At 37.4% G+C, this 24,648-nt stretch overlaps 4 protein-coding genes across 5 annotated transcripts; 2 read left to right on the forward strand and 2 right to left on the reverse strand.

The window, feature by feature from the left end:
* On the reverse strand, positions 1-5,233 carry LOC135103487 (phosphatidylglycerophosphatase and protein-tyrosine phosphatase 1-like). Of its 2 annotated transcripts, none has more exons than XM_064009840.1 (5): positions 4,646-5,233; positions 3,078-3,237; positions 1,617-1,697; positions 1,068-1,265; positions 1-449 (listed from the first exon to the last, which is right to left on the reverse strand). In XM_064009840.1, exons 1-5 carry the CDS (start codon positions 4,663-4,665, stop codon positions 327-329), a joined length of 582 nt encoding a protein of 193 aa, XP_063865910.1. In that variant the 5' UTR covers positions 4,666-5,233; the 3' UTR covers positions 1-326. The 2 variants fall into 2 exon arrangements, with proteins under 2 accessions (XP_063865910.1, XP_063865911.1); XM_064009841.1 differs by lacking the exon at positions 4,646-5,233 and adding an exon at positions 4,464-4,603.
* Positions 4,494-10,122, forward strand: LOC135103486 (electron transfer flavoprotein subunit beta-like). The gene is made up of 7 exons (XM_064009839.1): positions 4,494-4,566; positions 5,829-6,000; positions 6,798-6,956; positions 7,529-7,768; positions 8,347-8,487; positions 9,033-9,220; positions 9,899-10,122. Exons 2-6 carry the CDS (start codon positions 5,947-5,949, stop codon positions 9,201-9,203), a joined length of 765 nt encoding a protein of 254 aa, XP_063865909.1. The 5' UTR covers positions 4,494-4,566; positions 5,829-5,946; the 3' UTR covers positions 9,204-9,220; positions 9,899-10,122.
* Positions 9,767-15,799, reverse strand: LOC135103485 (adenosine deaminase-like protein). Its single transcript, XM_064009838.1, has 9 exons — positions 15,640-15,799; positions 15,122-15,261; positions 14,297-14,488; positions 13,905-14,019; positions 12,596-12,727; positions 12,104-12,242; positions 11,558-11,658; positions 11,098-11,157; positions 9,767-10,753 (listed from the first exon to the last, which is right to left on the reverse strand). The coding sequence occupies exons 1-9, from the start codon at positions 15,676-15,678 to the stop codon at positions 10,607-10,609; spliced, it is 1,065 nt and encodes a 354-aa protein (XP_063865908.1). The 5' UTR covers positions 15,679-15,799; the 3' UTR covers positions 9,767-10,606.
* LOC135103488 (uracil-DNA glycosylase-like) lies at positions 13,502-24,160 on the forward strand. Its single transcript, XM_064009842.1, has 10 exons — positions 13,502-13,517; positions 15,130-15,246; positions 16,588-16,663; positions 18,159-18,225; positions 19,524-19,618; positions 20,405-20,512; positions 20,892-21,085; positions 22,268-22,356; positions 23,118-23,296; positions 23,453-24,160. Exons 4-10 carry the CDS (start codon positions 18,171-18,173, stop codon positions 23,609-23,611), a joined length of 879 nt encoding a protein of 292 aa, XP_063865912.1. The 5' UTR covers positions 13,502-13,517; positions 15,130-15,246; positions 16,588-16,663; positions 18,159-18,170; the 3' UTR covers positions 23,612-24,160.
* Positions 24,161-24,648: the final 488 nt, after the last annotated feature.

The following is a 24,648-nucleotide window of genomic DNA, read 5'->3' on the forward strand; positions in this document are numbered from 1 at the left end:
AGAGAGAGAGAGAGAGAGAGAGAGAGAGAGAGAGAGAGAGAGAGAGAGAGAGAGAGAGAGAGAGCACTATTTCTATAGTAAATAGATAGTGTATTGAGCAACACGACACATACCAATATAAGAATTTAAAAGATAAATTAAGAGAGCTGCTTTGAAAACACAGAATGCCTCATGACCTTTCTCTGCTTCAGACACACCTAATACTCACAGCCTGGCTGAGGGCCATCCCTGAGGGGTGTGAAAAAAGATTGGCCTGAAGACCACACTGTGACTAATGGAGGAGAGTGTCACCATTCCTATCACTGAGCAGTGGTGGGAGATGGTTGTCAGCTCTGTACCATGGTGTCATAGAAGGTAGCCAAGGCCTGGTGTTGACGTGGCCCCAGCCATACATGAGGCCTTGCTGCTACTATGTGTTCCAGTGCCTTCTCAGGACTCCACTTGTATTTCTGTGGAGACAAAAATACAATATACAGATCTTGTCAAGATAAGTGAACCCACTCACAGCAAGGTTTGCTATTCTTTACAAGGGAGTTCATTATTCTTTACATGACAATAATCAGGTTTGCTGTTCTAGACATGAACATTTCAATAACTGAGTAACTTTCAAAGCTTCTGTTCACTAGTTGACCTTTATGAAATTACTTAAACAGTTGGTTAAGTAATTGACCAACCATTTCAATAACTGTTTAGTTACACTGGTTCAATATCTGTTTTCATATAATGCTTTTAATTTCTTAATTCAGATATCCAGGAACCTCAAGATGGATAAATCTACATTCACCAAGGTTGTGAAGCCATTACTCTTGAATACTGTGGCAGTACTATAATATGGAAACTAAAAGGAATAGCACTACACATATGCTGAATTCAAACTCACACTGAAACATCATATGGTCAGGTTACATCAACCTGACCCATGAGCCAGAGAGATCCTTCTGTTATCTGTTTGTAAATTAACAAAGTCCAAAATTTTAAGGCACTAGAACCTGAAAGATAAGTACATGTAATTCAAAGCATGTTTAAGAGGATGAATCTAAATGACAGTAGCAAGGAAACAAACTCACACTCATGAGGTAGCATGCAACCAGTGTGGCACTTCTAGTGCGTCCAGCCTTGCAGTGCACATACACTGATCCACCCTCACTGCTGCCCTCCATCTCCTGGATGAACTCCACCCCACGCTGCAGCTTCTCCTGGCTGGGTGCTTCAAAAATGTCTGTTGTGCTCAGCTGTAGGAACTTTACTCCAACATTCTCCCACTCCTGTGGGGAATAATCTGTTGCTTACATTGATCTCATTGTCACCATGATCTTCACAGCAGACAAAACTACCAAATCAATTAATTTTAAGACCATATGCTCTTCTAACTTTTTTATTCACTTACTCACCTTTATTCATCTATTACAGTAAAGTAATTTAATTTTTATTATAATTCTGATTCTTTAATGTGTGAGGCACCAGCATGGTGAATAAAATTATTTGACAAATTTTTATCTCTATTGTTCATTTCCTCCATCAATCAATTTAGCACAACAGATAAAATGTTAGTTCTTATCTACAGTATCCAGGACTAGTCCTTAAATGAAGACCACTGAAATAGGACACACACTTACCTTCTTGGCATTGGCTAGCCACATGAGTTCATAGTCCTCATTCATGGACACCACACCTTTCACTCCTTCCACTTCCACTAACTGACAAAAAACAAAAATAAAAAGAATGATTCCACTTGCATGCTGCTACATATGCTACATATTCTCCACACAATGAGAAAGAGACTGAAATACATCCATGCAGACTGCTGTAAGCTTCCCAATTTGCATACTGTGTTAAGCATTTACCTATGCACAAAATCAATGACATTACAAGAAAAACTCAAAGTAACGTTCTGTACATCAAACTGATTGATCAACAACTTTACTTCTCATCCTCCCTCCTAAGAACACAGTGATAAATAATATATATATATATATATATATATATATATATATATATATATATATATATATATATATATATATATATATATATATATATATATATATTGAAATCCAAAATGTTAAAAAACTTAAACTATTTTCCCCATAGGAATCAATGTAAAATAGATTAATCCGTTCTTAGACACCTGTCACTGTTACTCTCACTGTTAAGATGGCCACTCCACAACAGCTTTGAAATTTTTTATCCAGAGAGGATGTATGAAAAGAACTCCTCAGAAGATATTATTTAGTCCAGGCAGGCATTCTCTTTGTCACCAATCAACTGAGGGAAGTCTTACAGAATGACACAGAGAGGAACAACCCACTTATCGCCAAAATGAAGGTGACCATAACACTTTGACATCTTGTTGCTGGGAAAAGCTACTGGGAAATGCAGTTGTGGAGTAGTGACGGTGTTGTGGGTCATAAAGAGAGTGACAGGAGGCTCGGGATTATTCCTGATCACCAAACCTTGTTTGTTCACATCGGGGTTCTTCAAGAGGATTACATTTAACTTATTTCAAAGACTGAAATACTGCCTTACCCTTTGTTTCTCCTCCAAATATATAAAGGAAATATTTATAAAAACTATAAATTAGTAATAAATGGCAGCTTTTGCTACATCTTATAATATTTTAAATCAAGTAACTTTCTTCGAAAACCAAATTATGGTATGGCACCCAAAGCAATTACAAACCAATATTTGTTTGGAAACCAAGTTGTTCAAAAAGGGAGACCTTCAACAACAGAGGTTCCACTGTATATATATATATATATATATACCAGACTAACACAAGAATTCCGATGCCTGTCTTTGAAGAATCATACAACACTGAGAAACTGCTCTGAAGGAGGGGATAAACAGCCTCTGAAAGGCACATTGCTGAGAAATGATTCACTGTTAGGAAACTCACAATAAGCATGAGTCTGACTAGACAAAGATGAACGTGAGAGCACATGATTTTCATTAGCCTTTATTGTCTTGTCACTACACAATATAAAAAAAATTAAAATCTTTCCATATGTGCAAATAATGAATCCTATAAAAGAATTAGAAATGGTACATTTTTTTCCAGGCAAGTCAGTCTCACCCACCTCTTTGGTCATGCCTCGGAAGGGCAGTGCACCCAGGATCAGGCGGTCATCCACTCGATTGTACCACTGCCTCGCCGACACCCTTCGCATGGCCACATTGAAGGCCAGCGTTGGGAGGAAGGTGAGTCGAGCAAATGCCCACCCCATGCTCCAGCCCATGCTACAATGAGAGAGAGGCAGCACTTCAGACACTCAGCATGAATAAACACAAAGGAGTTTATTTCTGTCTAGCTTTATCTGTCCTTTTCATGCACACAATAGAAGCTGAGGGGAGCCATCCTTGTATTGTGTGCACCTGCACACAATACAAGGATGTGTCAAAGCAATTACACCAGTATATTTATTTCACACTTTGGCATGTCATGGTATGGCATGGTATGTTATGTTATGTTATGATACAAGCCAAAAGTTCCATAGAAACACAAGAGGTATACTCTAAAGTTGAGCTTTTAAAGTAGCAGTATTCATCTAAAAGTGAGTCTGGAATAGAACAATTTCTTGAAGGGATACAAAAGCAAAGAACAGCCAGTCAGTGGAGGAGCTGGTAGTAAATGGCCAGGTGCTGAAAAAAAAAAAAATAAATAGTTGAGAATAACTGCATAATTAAAGCTTCCAGGAAGGCACAGCCTAAAGGGTATGCAAAATTCTATGGAGATAACTGGGGTAAACCTGAAAATGGATAGATTAATGGGTTTCAGAATTAAGTGTCTTAACAAGAATGAAATAAAAAACAATGCAAATCAACACTGGTGTGCTGGATGGCTTTCCTTATTCTCTGAAAACATTCTCAACTATCTGCAACTAAATTATTTTTTTTATATCAGCTAACACACCCCAAAGGCTGAGCCTTACTTGAGCACAGATGATCAGTGTTTGATGAAATGTGATGAGTGCAGCATCACTCTTTGCAATAAGCACACAGTTTTACTATCAAAGCTAAGCATTCCTAACATTGTAATACATGGTTTCTTTAATGCAATGAAAGGATTTAATCCACAGCCTCCAAGGGAGTAAATTATCTTAATATACACTATATAATAAACCTGGTGATAGTTCAAATTAAACTATAAGGAAGTGAGGAGTGATTGAATGAAGTGCTGCATATTGGTCAGGCCATAAATGATCAAAACCAGAGGGATCTTTGGTCTACTTTGACTTTCTCACTGCTGAGGGATGAGAGGAGAGGAAAAGACCTACAACATGCTAGAATGGAATGCAAGTACAAGAATAAATGAGAAAAAAAAAGTGAAAAGGACCAGGTAACCAACTTAAAACCGTCAAAGATATACAAATAAAGAATCATAAATAAAGTAAATACTGAGCAGAAAAAAAAGATTAAAGATAAATGCATGTAATAAATGAGTTAGATAATTCCCTCAGCCTCACCAGCACCAGCACACTGCAAAGACTGCCTACACAGTGAAAGTGGCTGCAATGCACGAAGGGTCAGCAATTTCCGGTTATGCAGGAGCAGGAATTTGGGAAGCAGGTAAGCGGGAGGGAGGTAGGGAGGAGGAGGAGGAGGAGAAGAGCGGGAAAGCATCTCTCCCTTTCTCCCTCTCACTCACTCGCCGGGTCTGGAGGTCATGAGACGTGAAGAAACCCGTGCCACCAGGAAATGAAGGAAGACGACCACGCAGGGGATCTGACCACTAGCTTCAGGTTGCGCCCAAGGATGCTAGAGGGTCTTAAGCTTCAATGGTGAGATGCTCGTGGATGGGAGAGCAGTGGTGAACGAAGAGGAGCTACGGGAGGATGGGGAGCTGGACATGTCAGCGCGGCCCTCCCTCCAGACCTCCACACCTGCCGGTCAGCTGATGCGTGTACCGTATGCCGTTGTCGTGCCAGATCGCTCCCACCGTCCCTCCGGGGGCAATTTGGATGGGAGCAAAATTGCTCTCCCAACGTCCAAATTACTTTCGAGGACAGTTGTTTCGTTGTCTGTTGAATATGTTACAGCAGAAATGGAGCAAATAATCAAGTTGACTCCCTGTGCAAGTGTCCTACCACAATGCTTTATGTACTTTACGCATTATCAACATCGTTATGGAGTTTTATTCACAAATCACTAGTGCTACATTGTGGAATATTTTATGATAGGAATGCAGTAAATAAACAAGAGTATGACGAGTGATAACAGGGCACCAAAACTTATAACGGGACTCCTGAATTAAGTTCACTGTTGTATAATGCTGCAAGGGAAGAGGACGATCATCATATACCAATAAAGCTTCCCAGAGGATAGGAATGTGGTGATAGAAATGTACAAAAACTTTTGTTAGTCTCTTCTTATGGGTGATTTGTATATTCATTACAGTGGAACAATTATGAATTTCCCGTTAGTGCATATAACTCTTCTTTTATTTTGCTTCACTTATTCTAAAATATCTATCTATTGTAGCTTTTGTCACGCCAGAACTTTCCTCATGTGCATTTTACGGATGTTCCTGCAAATACATCACCTGCCTAAACCCATAAAATATAATGATGAAACAATCTTTCCATCCAACGCTAGTAATAAATTTTGTCTTTTACACAGTTTTTATAAAGATAGCTACAAAAATTGGACTGTTTCCATGTAGAGTATTATGCAAAGAGAAGATCTCGGCCCACTGGCAGTACAATTCTTCACCACTGGACAATTATTCATTGATACCACTTAAAACATAGGCAGTATTGTAAACATACCTACTTATGTAACAAGTGAATATATCTCATATAGGCTTTAAATCATTCTGTCCTATCTTATAGGTAAGCACGAAGTTAAAACCTGTGGAAAGGTGAGACAGACCTTCGCCTCGCCGGGTACAAGGGATAAGGGGTCGGGGTCCAATTACTTTCTATCAAGTCTTCGCCATTCACCGATACAATGTCTCTCCGGGTACTTGTTGGCGTCAAGAGAGTGATTGATTATGCCGTGAAGGTAAATGGACCATCATATCATTGTTAACTGGTTACTAGACTATACATTCAATATACATTCAACAGGGATTACGGTGTAGGTGCTCGATTGATAAGATTGCCTGATGCTTAGGTACTGCCCCAGACTAGTAGGGTCAAAGTTAGGAATTGGGGCTCCAAACAAACCTTCAATATAACCCCAATTCACTATTGAAAGGGTAGGTTCATGTGCAGAATAGCTGCTCCCGATCTAATTTTTTGGGATATGAATAGGACAAGTGGTTAGGTTAGGTTGTTAGGTAAATGAAGCAAGGTTAGGTTAGCCCCTCATGGCTAGGACGAAAAATGGAAGGTGGAATTTTATCTTCCATGAATATTCAAATCGTTATCTAAGGAAAATGTCCATAGATTTTTTTTTTTTTTTTTCGGGGAGTCCAGGTTTTTTTTTTTTTTTCCCAGTAATTTGGCTTCCCTGCCCAAACAGCTTTCCTGACTGGTCCCCCAAGTTTGTTGAGGCTAGATTTTACAAAAAATTTGTATTTTCTGATTTGCTTATGTAAAATTTTTTAAGATTGCTGCAGCCATCACATGAAGGATTATAGAGGATGTTTAGATCCACTGGCTTAGAGGATATTAGGTGAAATCACATTATAAGGCCTTTAGAAGTGCCCAGGGTTCTTACATACAGTCAGTTGGAAGTAACCTAGTCAGGAGATGATGCCTCTCCTAGGCCCCACTAAATAGCCTGCAGCAGTTTTTAAAGACTGCCTGCAAAATAGAAAAATCTGAATACCATCTTATGCCATACCTAACCTGCAGATTCGGGTCCGGCCAGACAAGCTTGGGGTGGTGACAGATGGCGTGAAACACTCCATGAACCCTTTCGATGAGATAGCCATTGAGGAGGCCGTGCGGCTCAAGGAGAAGAAGATTGCAAAGGAGGTGGTGGCTGTGTCATGTGGCCCAACCCAGGCACAGGTAAGAGTGTTAGCATTAGCCTCAGGTATGAAAGTACTTATTTGTATAGATTTACTCAACCTGCCAGGTTTCAGAGACTTGTCTTTGTGTCATCTCAGTGCTGCTTTTTATTTATTTATATTTTTCATGAATTAATTTGAAAAAAAAAAATAATTCCTATCAGAATTCCTGATCAATTCATTCCCATTCCCGTGATGATGCACAAGACATGCTGATGTCATTCTGTTTGATAATGGCAGTCCTGCGTGTAGTCTTTCATGATTACAATTCTCCGTGCTAGAGCTAACTAGCTTCTCCACTGCTTCACTCCTCTACTTATCTGACACCTTGTTCATTACCTTCCTACAGGTTCAGGTGTTAAATTGATTTTTTCTAAAGTGCCATATCTACATTTTGATAGTATATAATATAATATTTGTATTTTCATTGTCTTTTTGTTTGTAATACAACTCTTGGTCCACTTCCTTATATTAAATAATGAATTATGCTAGTACAAGTTACACAAGGTTCCAGTGATTTAACAAATTCCTCTCATCCTCTTTCTGATCCCCATCACATTATTTCCATTGCAGGAGACCATCCGCACTGCCCTGGCCATGGGGGCTGACAGAGGTATCCATGTAGAGATTCCAGCCAAGGAGGTAGAGAAACTAGAACCATTGCATGTAGCCAAGATTATGGCCAAGCTGGTGGAGCAGGAGAAGGCTGACTTAGTTGTGCTTGGCAAACAGGCTATTGATGATGACTCCAATGCCACTGCCCAGATGACAGCTTCCATCCTTGACTGGCCTCAGGCAACCTTTGCTTCCAAGGTTTGTGTTTTTTTTTTTTTTTTTTTTTTTCTCTCTCCAGTACCTTGACAAGTCAGTAACTTTTTCTTATTCCTCCTTACCATTTTTTTCTCTCCTTGTTTCTCACCATAAAAAAATGCTGTGACATTTTTAATTCATGGCTTTTATATATATATATATATATATATATATATATATATATATATATATATATATATATATATATATATATATATATATATATATATATATATATATATATATATATATAACACTGTCTTTGGTACCTTAAAAATATAATTTGATAGGAGCTAACCATAATTTTTTTTTTTTGTTTCCAAATCAGTCTCCTATGGATTCAGTCAATCACCATGTGCTTATACCTCAAGGCTGCTTTCTGAGCCTTCTTTTCATGCTGTGATAAATTGTCACTGCTCTTCTAAACACTGATGGAATTCCACTGCTTTACTGCTGTTTGTGGCTAAAGCTCATCTTCATTCTTTCTTTTCTTATGACCATTGCTTGATCTCTCTCTCTGGCCACCTTACCATAGCATGAGCAATCTATACACATCTTTAACTGTCAGCTTTCAATATCAGATTGAGAAGACTGATGGTGAGCTGCAGGTGACAAGAGAGGTGGATGGAGGTCTGGAGACAATCAAAGTGAAGTTGCCAGCTGTGGTCTCAGCTGATCTCCGCCTCAATGAGCCCCGATATGCCACCCTGCCCAACATCATGGTGAGTTCATAGCAACTTATGGCTAGGCAAGAAGTAAGTCACCAGTCTTCCAGACAAGAATGTCATCAAATAGAATAACTGCTTGTTTATTCAAAACACATATTTCTTTAGCTACAATATTTAGTATAGAGTTCAGTATGGATGATCATTATTCAGTATTCCATAACTTTTCTTCTGTGATGCCTGTAAAGACAACTTAAAGAAAATGTAGGACAGCATAAGAGATGACATTGACTCAGCATGATAGAGAATACAATGAACAACCTTCAAAGTAGTCTTCTTTCAGTAACTCAGCTCAGATTGTAAGTTGTCTTTTGCATGTCTGGTAGAACCTAAATTTGTCAGTTTATATTGTTACACCAAGAGTGTGTTATCATGAATAAACTGAACACACGTTTTTCACAAAACAAAGTTTTCATTGCTCAAGAAATCATCCAAGAGGAGCTTGAAATAGATATTGAAGCACTATTATTATACAAACCTGAAATGTACAACAGAACTGTGATTACTAGGTGTGCTGTAACCCATGCCTCACTATCCTCCAGAAAGCTAAGAAGAAGAAAATTGCTAAGATGAAGGCTGCTGACCTTGGAGTAGATACAACTTCTCACTTTGAAGTTTTGGAGGTGGCTGATCCACCTGTGAGGGAGGCTGGCATCAAAGTGGAGGATGTGGACACTCTTATTACAAAGTTGAAGGAGACTGGGCGCATTTAGCACAGTTAATCGGGGACGTAAGTGAAAATCAAAACTTCTTGGTTATTTGTTATGTAAATGACATATTCATCACTACATCAAAGCTTGTGCATCCACAAACTCAGTACCTATAAAGTTTAACACCATACAGATTGGTTACTGTGTTCATGCCAGGTTGATCACCCTTTCAAGGTGGTATACATTCCTGCTTTGAGATGCATAAGGTTTTTGATATATAGATTCCAAGTAATCTTGGGTAATGTGACTTGTGCAATAAAAAAAAAAAAAAAAAAATTGGTAAAACTTGGGATTACACTGATACTTAAAAATCAATCATATTTATTTATTTTATTTTATTTTATTTACTTATTTATTTATTTATTTTTTATCCATGCTAAGTGTTAGTTTAAATTTATGTATTGTTGCCTACCTGTGTAACACTAAATTTATTTATTTATTTTTTATCCATGCTAAGTGTTAGTTTAAATTTATGTATTGTTGCCTACCTGTGTAACACTAATATCAGATAGTGTGATGATATTCACTGCTAAATGAAGAACAACTGTATGGCAGTGGATTGCCTGTTTTTAAGCTCTGGAGAGAGAGAGAGAGAGAGAGAGAGAGAGAGAGAGAGAGAGAGAGAGAGAGAGAGAGAGAGAGAGAGAGAGAGAGAGAGAGAGAGAGCATTTAATCCAAGTGTTACCTTCCCTCCCCAGGTACAGTGTGACTGTGGTTGGAGGAATTGCAGCACACCTGTACACCTGCCACCAATCAATGCAATATACCTATTTTTTTTGTGGGCAAGCTATCCTTAATGAATGTGCTACTTTTCAGAGATTTCTCTAATACACAATCTGTATTTATATTTTCTTGTACAAAACATTCTATAGAAACAGGTTTAATAAAATATATAAAATAAAATATTATAATAACTAGTGCATTCCACCACATTTATTCTATACCTAGAGCTCATATTAACAGTGTTACAACTTAGCAAGATATTCTTTTAAATTATCTGGCAAACATAAAGACATAATTGGCAGCTGCACTTACTATTGTTAAATCTGTCCATTACCTTCAAAGGAAGATAGGCACAACAAGGCACCAGCAAGTACATTCAAATTCACAAGTATTTCCTACATAAAGTTCATACTGAATTAAGGGAGCTTGGAGACATGCCGTGATATGAGTGCTCATCTCATAATATTCAGCATACAAACTAACCTACCCAATTAACATTAAAGCTGCAGTGAATCACCCACTATATTATGAGTGTTTACTTTTCATCCCGTATGTTGAATTTTTTCCACTTTTAAATTTGAATTGCTTGTAATTACATGTATGTCAATTTCATAATGACAATCAGATTTCATACATTCTAATGATGAAAAAGTTGAAACAGTGCTACAAATAACATATGAGTATTACTGACATGTTAACTTTCCCTTTAAAGAATCAAGGTCTTTCTGAACCTCCTGCCTGAGTTTCTGTTTTTCTACCTGAGGGAGGAATGCAGCATCAACACCATTCAAACACAAACTGTGGAGATCACCTTCACTGAGATGAAATGTCTGAAAAGTACAAATAGTTTTTAAAACTTTGAAAGCAATTAGAGACGGATTCAAAATTTCCTTTTCACTATAAACTACATCTATACACAATTTCATAGGAAATAAAAATAAATAGAAATCAGAAGAGCTATAGCTGAAAAAAATATAATGAATAATTACTTAGTGCACATTAAGTCAATGGAAAGAAATTATCAGACTCAACTACTGAGAGATCCATCAGACGAACTTCCAGGTGGAAAGAACAATGGTAAGGAAAAAAAATAGTAATGTAGTGATGTTTGTACTCAGCTAAAAAGCAATGTGCACAATCTTGGAATAGAAAAGTAATTTCAAATTGTTCTTACCTGAGCTCCCAAGTAAAACTCTTCACTCAGGGATGTGGAAAACACACCTTTGTCATCAGTCTGCAAAAGTCAAAACAGAAACCATTTGGGATCACAGTGATTGACAAGAAAACTTAGTGTATATACATCACATCCACACCCACAGATCCCTGAATTTTGACATCTAATACACCTCTAATACTGAAGTCAAACATGTCCAGATACCTGTTTTGAGTTGTAGGTATTGTGTAAGTCTGAGTTGATAAACTTTTTTGGGAATAAATGGTGGTGGTGGACAGGGTTTGCAATACCTTTTCACAGTTTTCTATTGAAACCATTACAAATAACAGCACTCCTAATGTACATTTTCTTACATGACACAGCACAATTACCAATGTCATGTATAGGAATGCCAGAAATATATTAGTGTATCATTATTCCAACATGAAATCCTTGAGCCAGTGTAGGAATCAAAACTCACACAGATCACAACTGGGTGATTTTCTTTTTTCCAGAAGCCCAGATGGTGATGGCAGGCACTCTTCACTGTTCCTGACTTGATGTTGGATGAAATACACAATTCTGTGGATGTACAATACACTGTGTAGCTCAACATTATATTAAAATGTGCAAATAATAACATAATTAACTAAAGAAGGGAATTACAAAATAAAACCAAGAAAAACTTTACTCTTCAACTGCCTGCCCACACACAGCTAAGCTATCACAGGCTATTTTACTAAGAAATTCAAAGTTCACTTGGACAAGCTACTAAGAGATGAAGCCAACAAGCCTCCAGTACCTGACTACACCTCAAAGGGCAGAGCAGCATCAAACTCCTTATCAGACCAACTGCACCTCCAAAGGAGATATGCTGGTTACAGGAGCAGCAGTGGACTATCGTGGCTGTGAGGCAGAACCTCTGAACTTCAAGTAAATGAAGTACAGTAAAACCTCACAAAATCAGATCTCTTTAAGTGGGATATTGATTAAGTCAAACACTTTTAAGGGAAGGGGAAGGACTTGCCTAATGGTAGGTTTTGCTTCCTGACAACAGCATGCAGTTCCTTGGAGCCACCAGCATCAGGGTGGATGAAGGTGCCGTGTCCAATGCGATCCACTAGACCACTGTTCAACATTGTCAGGGTTTCTGTATCACTGGATACCTGAAAACTTTCAAGCAATTAGATAATAACTAAGCCAAACAATAAATACAATAAATACAGTCATCCTTGGAACTCTTAAGATTGTCAAATTTCTATTTCATGAATCTAACAAAGTTATCATAAAATGCTTGGAAAAATATACATGTAGATACCTTATCTTGGCTCTCATGTCAGCCTGATATATGAATAGACAGTTATCAGAATGAGATATTCCTTGAGGGGATAACCAATAGATCTTTCTATATACTCGTACCATGCTGAGATCCTCCTTAATGCTTTAATACAGCACAATGCTTAAGTGGCTAAAGGGAAGGAACCCAAACAAGATTTCCTCTACACCAAGAGCATCTCACCTCTGCCAGATGCACTGCCAGCTTGAGGCCGCACTTCTGTGCCTCCTGCAGTACAGGGAGATAATCCTTCAGATCCCCAGAGTGTGGGTTGCCGCTCACATCCAAGCCACAGACAAGAGGGCCAAATACATCCTGCAAGTCATGTGGTTCTGAGCTGATCAAATACTTAGCACACTGTTACAATTAGCTGTCCATAGCATCACCATCATCATGGATCAAAACTGCAAATTTTACAGTAGAAAAATGTTCACTTCTGAGATAAGCAACTCCCATGAACTTTCATAATTGTGGTTCCTGAAGGTGTGGGGGTTTGTATGCTCAGCTCACAGCTTTGAGAACCCAGGATCAGATCCCAGCCAAGGTACAGACTACTTGGGTTATATCTCCTTCACACTGTATTTACCAAAATATTTTAAGCCAGTGCAACAAGTTATCTGGTTTACCCTATGGTGAGTTAGCACCCAACATTCCAAATACTGCTCTCCACAGATCCTAACTAAATTGTCAATGAGGCATTTGAGTGTCTTCAATACATTCACTTCATTAGAACAGGTATGGTTCTTTCCCTTAATGGTTAACTACCTGGGACCCTCTGTTTTTTTAGCTAATTACCCAAGAATGTCACTCAAGAGAAACAAATCCTAAAATGAAGAGCTATAAATTTAATAATTACTGGAAAATGTGATAACATAAAAAGATAAGGAGCTGATAATATATAAAATGATAAGATTACCATAAATGTGGGTGTACACAAAGAGCTAAAGCTGAGTCTCTTCATTTCAGAAAAGTAATACAAACTTAGTAATTTCTTGTTAGTTGCAGGATACATCACTAGAGAGCAGATTCTGCTTCTCTATTTTAGTGCTTCGAAATCAGAGTGGTTCAGATGAGTCACATATCAGAACACCCGTAACTGTGTCTGGTAAGTGAGTCACCATATATAATGTAATGTGATCCTAGTTATTCTTGTTCTGTACTAAGGATGTGTGTGTGTGTGTGTGTGTGTGTGTGTGTGTGTGTGTGTGTGTGTGTGTGTGTGTGTGTGTGTGTGTGTGTGTGTGTGTGTGTGTGTGGTGAGGGGAGAGCACCTTATCTTAGCTGCCTCTCTTCAAGAGGTGATGATGGCATAGTGTATACATACATCATTACTATCTTTAAACTATGCAAAGTTAAATAAGTCAAGAAAGCAGTGTAGTAAGAAAATATATTGTGTAGTAAATACTGACAATACTGAACTTAGAGAGAAAGATTTGACAACAATTTAGAATGAAAGGCCTATCTTTACTAAAGGGAACATTCATCTTCTTACATGTGTGAGGTACTCCTTGGCCAACTGAAGGGTTGACCAAGCATCCTCCACACCTCTTGCTCTATCTATAGACAGCAAGAGGCAAACCCTGATGTTGCTCTTCTTCATTGCTTCACTGTGGGAAAAAAAAAAAAAAATGCAAAGAGTAAGCACTTCAAACTCTTAAATGTTGAATATGATCCCTACTGTGTGTATACTGGAGGAAGATAGTAATACACCAATATTTTATACTGACTGCAATTCTTCCAAGTAAATCTCACAGAAGAGAGTGACATGCAAAGAAACATACCACACAATTTACATGCAATTATTAGGTTAGAGTGAGAGAAAAAAAAAAAAGGATAAATAAATAAATAAATAAAATAAGAAGTGCCAACAGCAGTGACACTCACACAGTGGCTTCTAAAACAGTATCCATATACTCCTTCTTGGTCATTTTATTGGGGATGTTCTTGGGAGTTGTCCTCAGCTCTAAGTACTTCACATTGTCGGCAGCAAATTCCTGAATCACGTCCTGAGTGATGGTTTGCATGGCCTCCAAGTTATCCGTGATGGAGTGCAGGATCCGGAACACTTGAAAGCACCTGCAACACGAAGTCGTGATGTTCCCTATATGGAATCACAGCAAAAATAAATAATGTGAGAATAAGTCAATATGCATGAGTAATTTATAATGAACAAGTTTTAACAAGTTAGTGACTTATGTTGCAGGAAAGCATTTCACTTACATTACATACATACATAATCAATCTTTTAGTTAAAATGATCCAATTAAACCCTTCCCCTACCTAATTTATAAGAAAAGAATTAACCTCTCTTTAAGCATAAATAGTATTGTACAGAGAGAGAGAGAGAGAGAGAGAGAGAGAGAGAGAGAGAGAGAGAGAGAGAGAGAGAGAGAGAGAGAGAGAGAGAGAGAGAGAGAGAGAGAGAGAGAGAGAGAGAGAGAGAGAGAGAGAGAATGCAAAAAAGGCATTTAGAAGTATTTGTTTATGGCCAAACAGTAAAGAGCATTTTATGGAAGTCAGTTTATCACACATGTATGTACTTGTTGGAGGGCAAGTTAGGAAGTAGTATACTATCTATCCCTGCCTAAACAGTCAAACAAACACATCAGTCATAGCTATACCACACTGGCACCTATGGACTGTAAATAAACACATCAATGTTATTCATGTCACATATAAAGAGCAAGCCAAACAAGCACATTACTCAACTCTTCCAGGGTGCGCTGGTGGCCTCTCTTTATAGTGACTTCCGCTGAGGCCAAGAAGTCACCATCCTGCTGTTCCCTGGCACTCAGCAATTTCAGCACTGTGGCATCACTGAGAGAGCCATTTAGGTGGGCATGGAGCTCCTGTCAAATCATGTGTGTGTGAAGTGATCATGTAGAAGTTTAAGGCATTCTCAACACGTTCAAGCTTATAAAATATTGTAGCGGATTAATTAAAAACTTGCAACCTGATCTATGCTACTTATGAGTTGGTGTATGTAAAATTTAGTTTAGACTAAATCTAGTTCATGTCTGGTTAGATTATCTCAGCAATCTGGTTTAGGTTCTATTTTGAGTATGTAAGACTAAAGTTTGTTAAATCTGGTTCATGCTTGGTCAAATTATTTTGTGACAGCTCAGATCTGTCAGGCAGCCGAGGGCCCCACGTCTCCACTGGGCCCCACGTCTCCACTAGTCCCAAATGGCTATGCTTATTTGTCATCAACATCTGAACAGACTCACCACTTTGGGTAAACTCCTGCAGTAATCCAACAGCTCCATGACGCTAACTAGTTATTGCTTATCACAAGTTACGTAAATCTTTATTATTCTTCCAAGCCGTCTTCAACCACCTGATAAATGTAAACAGACATTTGAAGAGACTGCCTGAAAAGTAAATTATAATATTGTTTTTTACAAATACACCTGAAACTTCATATATTGTTTCGAATTTAGTTTGAAATGCTTTTATTTAAAACTCTGATGAGTTTATAAGCTTCGGAAATATGTACATACAGACGAAAAATAAATATAATGCAGATGCAAACTGAAAAAAAAATCACAATATGCAAAAAAAAAAAAAAAGTTGCCATAATGATATTTGTTAAACGTACCCAAATCTGAAAAGAGAATATTTTGATGTGAACTTCATTATCTCGACATTTTAGAGGTGCGAGGCAAAAAACAAGGCAGCGTGGCGGGTGGTTCCGTGACTCGTATGTTATATGAGTCAATATTTTCCTTCCGTCGCTCGCTTTTGTACGCGTCTTGTATATCAACTAGGAGAATGGCATCACAGAAGACTATAGTGAACTTCTTCAAGCCTGTCAATAAGCGAAAAGAAACGGAGAATGAGGTAACGGGGATATCTGGTTGGCGGGAAGAGAGGGACATTCATTGGCGATAGCTTGTTTTGACATTACCACTCTCACTACTAATTGATTTACCCTTGATCGTGCATGTCAAGAAGGCAAAGAAAGTATACTATCATTATATAGGAGTTGGCGTGCCCACAGTTGTCTTCTCACTTCTGAAGTCAATTTATGGTAGAGATTACCGGTTGCCATTTTTTTCTTCTTTATAGTGGGTCTATTTTTCTTTTTTATGTCTGTATTAGTGCGTACGATAATGGTCCCAACATCACAAGGGTGTGAGGTTTCTTTCAATTCTTCCTTTCTTTGTTTCAAACAGAGATGGTGCTGGGGTGAGGACTCGCTCACCCTTGTCCATTCACTTCAACTTAGCAAGTGGCGATGGCTACTTCCAGGTGCAGTGTCGATTTGCCTCCTGGAGGTGGATAGATTTATGTAGATGAATGATGGTAAAAATGCTGAAGCACTGCTCCCATCCTTCTCACATAAAATCTTTCTCTAGCCTCAAGAAACTTGGGGGACCTGTCGTGAAAACAATTTTTTGGGGTAGGGAAGCCAAATAAAAAAAAAAAAAAATGCAGATGAAAATTAAGGGAATTTTCCTGAAAATTTAGGGAAATTTCCATAAGGATTTTGACTACTTGTGGAAGGTAAAATTCCATCACTCCTTTTGTCCTAGCCAGGGGGGTGCTAACCTAAGCTGACCACCCACTGAGATTGCCACAGATGTTAAGTAGGGTATGTATCCTATTCATACCCAAAAACTTAAACAGATTGCTTGGGAGCAGCCATTCTGTACATTAACTCAAATAATTACTGGTACCAAGCTTAGGTCAGCTGCAGTTTGTGGGAGGCACTGACAGCTTTCTGAATTATAAGATAGTCAATTTTGGGTTCTTTCAAGGGTTTATCACCTGAATGAGCTTTCCCAAGGAGTCATGCATGGAGTTCCAATACAGAAGGACTAGAAAAGTTCCATAATTACAAAATTCTACACCAGTTAAAGAGAAAAGTTAATAAATTCAACAAAAATATACTTGGAAAGGATGTTATGTGCCTCTATGATATACGAGTATCTACTTGACATTTGTTCTCCAGTTATCTAAGCATTTCTGCCTTTTGTGGGTGATGACATCTTTGGGATAAAACCAATAGCATCCTACTCATGGTGGCCCTGGATATGAGCATCTGTGGTGTGAGGTGACAACTGGTCAGAACATTTGAGGCTTTAGTTTAGGGACACTAAGATGCTTCCCTCTAGGCAGTGATTCAGCACCAGTTGTTCCTATTATGCCCATGGCTTCAACCTTGTCACCAGTGCTTGCTATAATCACAATCCCTGTATGATTCTTGACTGTCTTCTCTTCAGTCCATCAGTTACTGTTCTGTGGGAATCTTATAATAGGTACCTCATTAAGGATTATAGTGTCTGACTGTTGATAGATTGATTTAGAAGGTGGTAATAGATTACTGTCATGAGCCTCAAGTACCTGAATATCCATAAGGAAAATACGTAAAGCTTAGAGAAGTGGTAGTGTTCTAGGCATAAGAAATTAGACTTAAGACCGAGTGTTAAAGAAAATAATAATAATAATAATTTATATATCAGGATATCTTTGGTTCATTTAATAACACTGTCTTTGTGATGTATAAGTCATTGTGTTGTGGCTCATCTCTGCATATGTGACCATGTATTCCATTGGTGAAGATGTTTCAATTGCCATAGAAAGCTTTCTTTACTTTTTTTTTTAGTGTGTGTGTGTGTGTGTGTGTGTGTGTGTGTGTGTGTGTGTGTGTGTGTGTGTGTGTGTGTGTGTGTGTGTACTGTGACAAATGGGCCTACGTCTGTAAGCAGGTTGGAGGAGGAATGATACAACTACAATTTTTCAGGGAGAAAAGGCCATGAAAAAGATCAAGCCATCAGAAGGGATAGAAAATGACAATCCAGAACTTGAAGGTATTGTTACTTTTTGGGGGAACCCTGAAGTATTTTCTTGTGTGAGGTTATTATTATTATTATTATTATTATTATTATTATTATTATTATTATTATTATTATTATTTTTATTACCATTGTTATTATAATTATTATTAAAATTATTATTATTATTATTATTATTATTATTATTATTATTATTTTATCCATTTATTTATTTTATTTATTGATTTTTTTATTTATTTTTTTTCCTTCCTGCTATTATTGTGATATCATTACTGAAGTTGAAGTGTTATTATAATAGTAATAATTAACTTGAGTCAAAGCATTTAAAGGTCATAAGAGTACTGCACAACACTCCCCTTACTTAAGGAAAGGAAATGCGCGTGATGGTAGATAAAAGAAGAGAGAATGTGAAGGGACATGTGGGAGCAGTGAGTCACAACTGGTGCCAGCCTCTCAGCCTGGTTCCTGTCTTTATCTTGGTCAAGCAAAAGTTTCTGGTTATAGATTTTGAGCCTTAACTCTGTAATTATGGTCTCTCTTTTGCTGACATTACAGTTTGTGCAATGTAGCTGATCTTCATTGAGTCAAACATAGGAAGAGTTTAGTATGGCTGCCTGTAATGTACTAGTACAAATTCAAACTCTAATATACCAGTATCAAACTCTGTAAGCACCAAGCATTTAGAGCAGTGATTCTCAGTGTGTGCCGCTATTACCTTCTTGGTGTGCCATAAAAATTTTGAGTGGGATTTTGATTCGTCTACATAATATAATGAAAGTATTGTAAATTATAATTTATATTTATCAATGGTGACTAATTATATATATATATATATATATATATATATATATATATATATATATATATATATATATATATATATATATATATATTTATTTATTTATTTATTTATTTATTTATTTATTAATTTGTTTACTTACTTATTTACTTTTAAAAGGGCAGGTGTGCCACAAAAATGTTAGTTGTATCATAGTGTGCCATCTTACTAAATAGTTTGAAAACCACTGATTTAGAGAGATACAAGCAAAAAAAATTTAAAACAACTCTCCCTGAAGGCCTGAGGAACATATTTCAGCTTAGGTCTTAGTTTATTGAAGTCTAATTGAGTAATATTATTGATATGTACCATATCCCAGTTGCATGGCACTAAAGTGCATCATCACTGTCAGACATACCAGCTGTTCTAAATTATGAAGAAATTATTTTCATATCCATTATGATGAGACGTTTCAGAACTTTGTGATTTGATTAAAAGTGTACATCTAAAGATTGACATCCTGTGCCACTGACAGCTGGACTTCAACAAACTCCACCAAAAGCTCCAAGACCAAGTCATCAGGGACTTACTCCAGAACAGAAGTCCCGCATGGAGTTCAACAAACTACAGGTGTTTAGCATTTACCTTTGTTGTTTTCCATCCTCTTTAAATATTTTGTATGCATGTTTGTACAATTTTTTTCTGAAATAACTATCTTGTAACCATTTAAGCATAATGTGTATCTACAAGTTTAAGGACATTTTCCTTTACACTCTCTATATTGTCTCCAAGGGTGATGCCAAACCAGGAATCCACTCACCCTTATTACTTTTTCCTATTCTCTAAGAGGTGATAGGGATTCACAGATGCAGCTGTGATATACTTTTTGGAGGCTGATGGGTTTCTGTGGATGACTAATGACCGGTGCTTAGTTTACGTGACCCATGGTAAAATTTAATCATGAGGTGTACCCAGAGGTATCAAGATTTCAGGCCAAGTAGTCTCATCTGTGGCCTCTCAGGGATGTTGTGTCCCCACAATGTTCCCAGGTTGTCCAAGAATCTCTTAGGGTCATTATGGATAAAAGAGAAATCTTCAGCACCTACTCTTATACTCTTAGTGAGTCTGGATGTGGATAGCCTTGGCATGAGGTGACAGTCAATATAAGAATTCCCAGCTTTATTTATGAGATGTTTAGATATCTTTGCCCAGCCAGCCATTGAGCAGTGGTTGTTGTTAGTAATATTGTACCATACATCCACGATATATGGGCTTACTGTGGCAACAATTATATCAGTATGTTTACCAACTGAGGTGATCGGCAGCTGGCCAGTAGAACCCTATCACAGCCAGTCCATTAGGGATATATAGCATCTGGATTGATTGATTAAATTAATATTTTTTGTCATTTTCCAGGCAGAGATCAAACTGCAGAGCAAGAAGACTCCAGCAATGCATTTCAGCATTGGACACAGTTGGTACCAGGCTCTAAAATCAGAATTTCAACAGCAATATTTTCAACAGGTTTGTATTGTTAAATTTACTTCATTAATTATAGACTACATGATGTTATAAAGACATGTTTATTATAAGCATTGTACATTATTTCATACTTTTCCATCTTTATTATGAAATGAAGATTTTCATTTATGCTTTAAGCATGGAGCCTGTTCATATGAAGCTTCAAGTTTTGCCATGTATAGTATCATGTAAGATGTGATGAAGTGATCTTGGTGCTTATAATGTTCATCTTTGCAGGCTTTATTTCATGAATCACATTCAAACTTTATATTCAGTTAAGTATCATTGCCTTTTTTCAATTGTCATTAATTTATTTCCTTATCCATCTGTTTATTTATTTATTTATTTATTATTATTTTTTTCCACCCTTTGTCATGAACAGCTAAGTACATTTCTAGCCAGTGAGAGGCAGAAGGCAACTATTTATCCCCCTGAAGGAGAAGTGTACTCATGGACGCAGCACTGTGCCTTGAAAGATGTCAAGGTGGTCATTCTGGGCCAGGACCCTTACCATGGTCCAAGGCAGGCTCATGGCCTCTGCTTCAGTGTTCCTGTTGGTACACCCCCTCCACCAAGGTAATCTGACTTTTAATCACTTTGTAAATTGATATAATTGCCTTGTCAATGGTTTGTTACTCTTTCTTTCCTTTTTTTGTCTAGGCCCTTACATCTTGTATGCATCTGTATGTCTTACAACTGTTCTTGTTTATCTCCCTTGCAAGTAATTTTTCATGGTTATTACTGGTCCTTCATCCACTTCAACAAAAGATCTGTTTTTCAAAGGGGCTTTGTTTGGGCTACCAGATTTATTGTTTGCTTCTGGTATTTCCAGTATTGCCTTTTCTTTTAAGGAATTTATAATCATACTATCTTTGTGCATTTTCTCCTAGGTCTTTCTTGCAAGAAGTTGATGGAGAGAGAGAGAGAGAGAGAGAGAGAGAGAGAGAGAGAGAGAGAGAGAGAGAGAGAGAGAGAGAGAGAGAGAGAGAGAGAGAGAGAGAGAGAGAGAGAGAGAGAGAGAGAGAGAGAGAGAGAGAGAGAGATAGTAGTTTTGGAAGAGTTGATGGGATGTATGGAGAAAGGAAGAAAAAAACTGAGGAGATTGTCATACCAATTGTTCTGCATGGTCATAAGCTCTAAGTGCACGTGTTTTATAAATGAAGTACAGTAGGGTATGCGACAGTGCACAGTCATTATAACATACAACAACAATAATGCTCCAATATTTTAATAAATATTTAACCTGAATAACAAACTAAAACTGGTATAACGAACTTGCCACCCATGCAAGCACTGGAATTTCAATAAAAATTTAATTGGAATAACAAACAAAACTAACAAGATGAACTTGCCATTTGTGTGAGCACTGAAATTTTAACAAAATCCTTAGGATTGTTCTTACTTTCACAGAGAGAGAGAGAGAGAGAGAGAGAGAGAGAGAGAGAGAGAGAGAGAGAGAGAGAGAGAGAATCTTGAAATAGTGGTTGTCAGGTTATTTATTAATGAATTGATTAATTAATTTTATTTATTTTTGTGTGTAGATATATGTGCATATATTATGCATTGCAAAAGCCAAATACTTTAAAACCCATAAAAAAAGCAATAGTTAAAGGTATTTACTTTAAAACTCAGAAAAGTAACAGTTAAAGATGTTTGTAAATCCTTGTTAGTCCAGATTTACTTTCAGAATTCAGTCATCTTGGTTATATTTTGTACATGTTAGAAATATTTCCTTATAAGGTTTATTTTTTCCATCAGCTTGCTGAACATGTACAAAGAATTAGAGAATGACATCCCAGGATTTGTGCGACCCCCACATGGATTCCTGCTTGGCTGGGCTAAACAGGGTAAGCTAACTTTTAAATAGTTTCATTAATCTGTGTTGGTTCCTTGAAATTAATTAGTTTGGGTAACTGGTGAAATTTAAAGATGTAAACTTGCTAGTGAAAATTGATGAATTAATTTTTGTTCCACATTTTCCATTTAGGGTCTTGCTTGACAAGCAGCAGAACTTTCTATGGTAATTTTCCCTTTGCATCCTGCCTTATCTCATTTTCCTTTGTAAGGATATCCACAGCAAGATTTATCTGTTTATTAAGTTTGAGGTGTCTTCAAAAAGTATCGGACATTAGGCCATTGAACAAAAACTGGCTTACTTTTTGGGGTTCTAACTCTGTCTAAAAATGTGCCATTTGTGACTTCACACACTAAACCCGTCATTCCTTTATTGTTGGAAGTGTTTCCGAGAGTCATGTTCCAGAATGGCTACCATGTGCACCATCACACTCCACATGTTATCTGCTCAAGCCTTAATAGGGATCCTTTAAATGGCATCTGCATAAGAAACAGCTTCATGTCAGAAGGACTTATGTCTGGAGAGTAGGGAGCCTGACAAATTCTGGGAATTATTTGCTTGGTCAAGAAATCATAGATCAGGTGTGAAGAATGAGCCAGTGTGTTATGAGGCAGCTCCCATTTGCCAAACTCCTACTGGTTTGGTCTTTATGCCTGATTCAGGATTTTTGTGTTGGTAGATAGATTTATAATAGATATATCCTGATAAATGTAGATGCATGTTATTAATGTATTTTCTCTTTCCTGAATGAAGGAGTGTTACTGCTCAATGCCTGCCTGACCGTGCAAGCCCACCGAGCCAATTCTCACAAGGACAAAGGCTGGGAGAAGTTTACTGATGCTGTCATCAGAACTGTGTCTCAGCGTAACAGAGGTGTCGTTTTTCTTTTGTGGGGATCTTATGCACAGAAGAAAGCAGCAGTTGTTGATAAGGTAAGAAGTCAGCACTCACATGCTGGTTAATTCTCAAGGGAGGCTCCCTTGGGTCAAGTGCAATAGCATTTTTTTCCAGTATTCCCTTAACTTGCTTTTATATTAAATGTGAAGTTCTTTTGGACATGAATGATGTCTTTCTTTGTAATACCACAGAAGCAGCACCACTTGCTGAATGCCCCTCATCCCTCACCGCTCTCTGCCCACCGAGGCTTCTTTGGGTGTCAGCATTTCTCAAAATGCAACCAGCTTCTTCAAGCAGCAGGCAAGAAACCCATTGATTGGTCCTGTTTGCCTGATAAACTGGATGAATAGATCTTCAAGATTACATGATTTTATTTAATTCAGGTACAAGTAACTTCAAATATAGGCATGTTATTTGTTTGTTTGGTTATTCGTCTGTTTGTGATAGCCAAAAATGTTTTGAGTTTCAGCATCCATAAATGTCATTTTAGTTTGAGATTTGATATCAAATGGCTACCTCATAATGGGAAGACATTTTTATATATATTATTGTAATCCTGTTTCCAAATACTTAAAGTAACGCAAGATCCATTTATTCTACTCTTTCTTTTTAATTAAACATCCCACCAGCAGAATTTTCTGTTGAATGTAGATACTTTTTTATCATTTGCTACAGGTGCATCCAAGGTATAAAGAATATATTTTCTTATTTTTACAATATTGTGATCATGCAATTTCCGTTGTCCAAAAAATTGGATAGCAACACCATGAGACATTTATATAATTATGTTGCTAGAGAAAATTATTTTTGGATAGTATTTGTAATTTCCTATAGTAAAAGTTAAGTGCTAAGTAAGTAAATTTTTGTCTCACTCACTACATACAAGATTATTCTCCCCATAGCAGTGCATTTCTTTTTCTGTTTTGCAGTCATAAAACACTAATACCAGAAAGTATTCTACTATCTGTTTGGTCTCCAACAATTTTCAGACTTGTCAAAGTGTACTTTATGCCAAAGTTGAGTAATATATGCGGCACTCCTTGCTGTAGTGAGGCAAACAGCATGAGGGTCAATATTGAGATATCACTTGCCTCATGTTGACAAACTATTCAGGTGCTCTGAGGCAATTTTTGAGACTAAAATTCCAAGTGTTTTTTGTATTAAGGTTTTTTTCCTTGATTATTTTTTGGGAAAAGGTAAGTTACAACAGGATCAGACTCCAAGCAGTAGTGAGCCAAAGCACCCAGAAGTGTGATACACCAATCAGCTCATTCCCACATATAACCCTCTCTTTATATTCATACCCAATGTCAAATCAGATGTGCACAGTGAAAGGTTAAGAGCAAGGCCGCAACTGAAGTGGATGAAATGTGTGAAAGAGAACACC

This window comes from Scylla paramamosain, chromosome 9 (genome assembly GCF_035594125.1).
Source record: "Scylla paramamosain isolate STU-SP2022 chromosome 9, ASM3559412v1, whole genome shotgun sequence".
Taxonomy (NCBI): domain Eukaryota; kingdom Metazoa; phylum Arthropoda; class Malacostraca; order Decapoda; family Portunidae; genus Scylla; species Scylla paramamosain.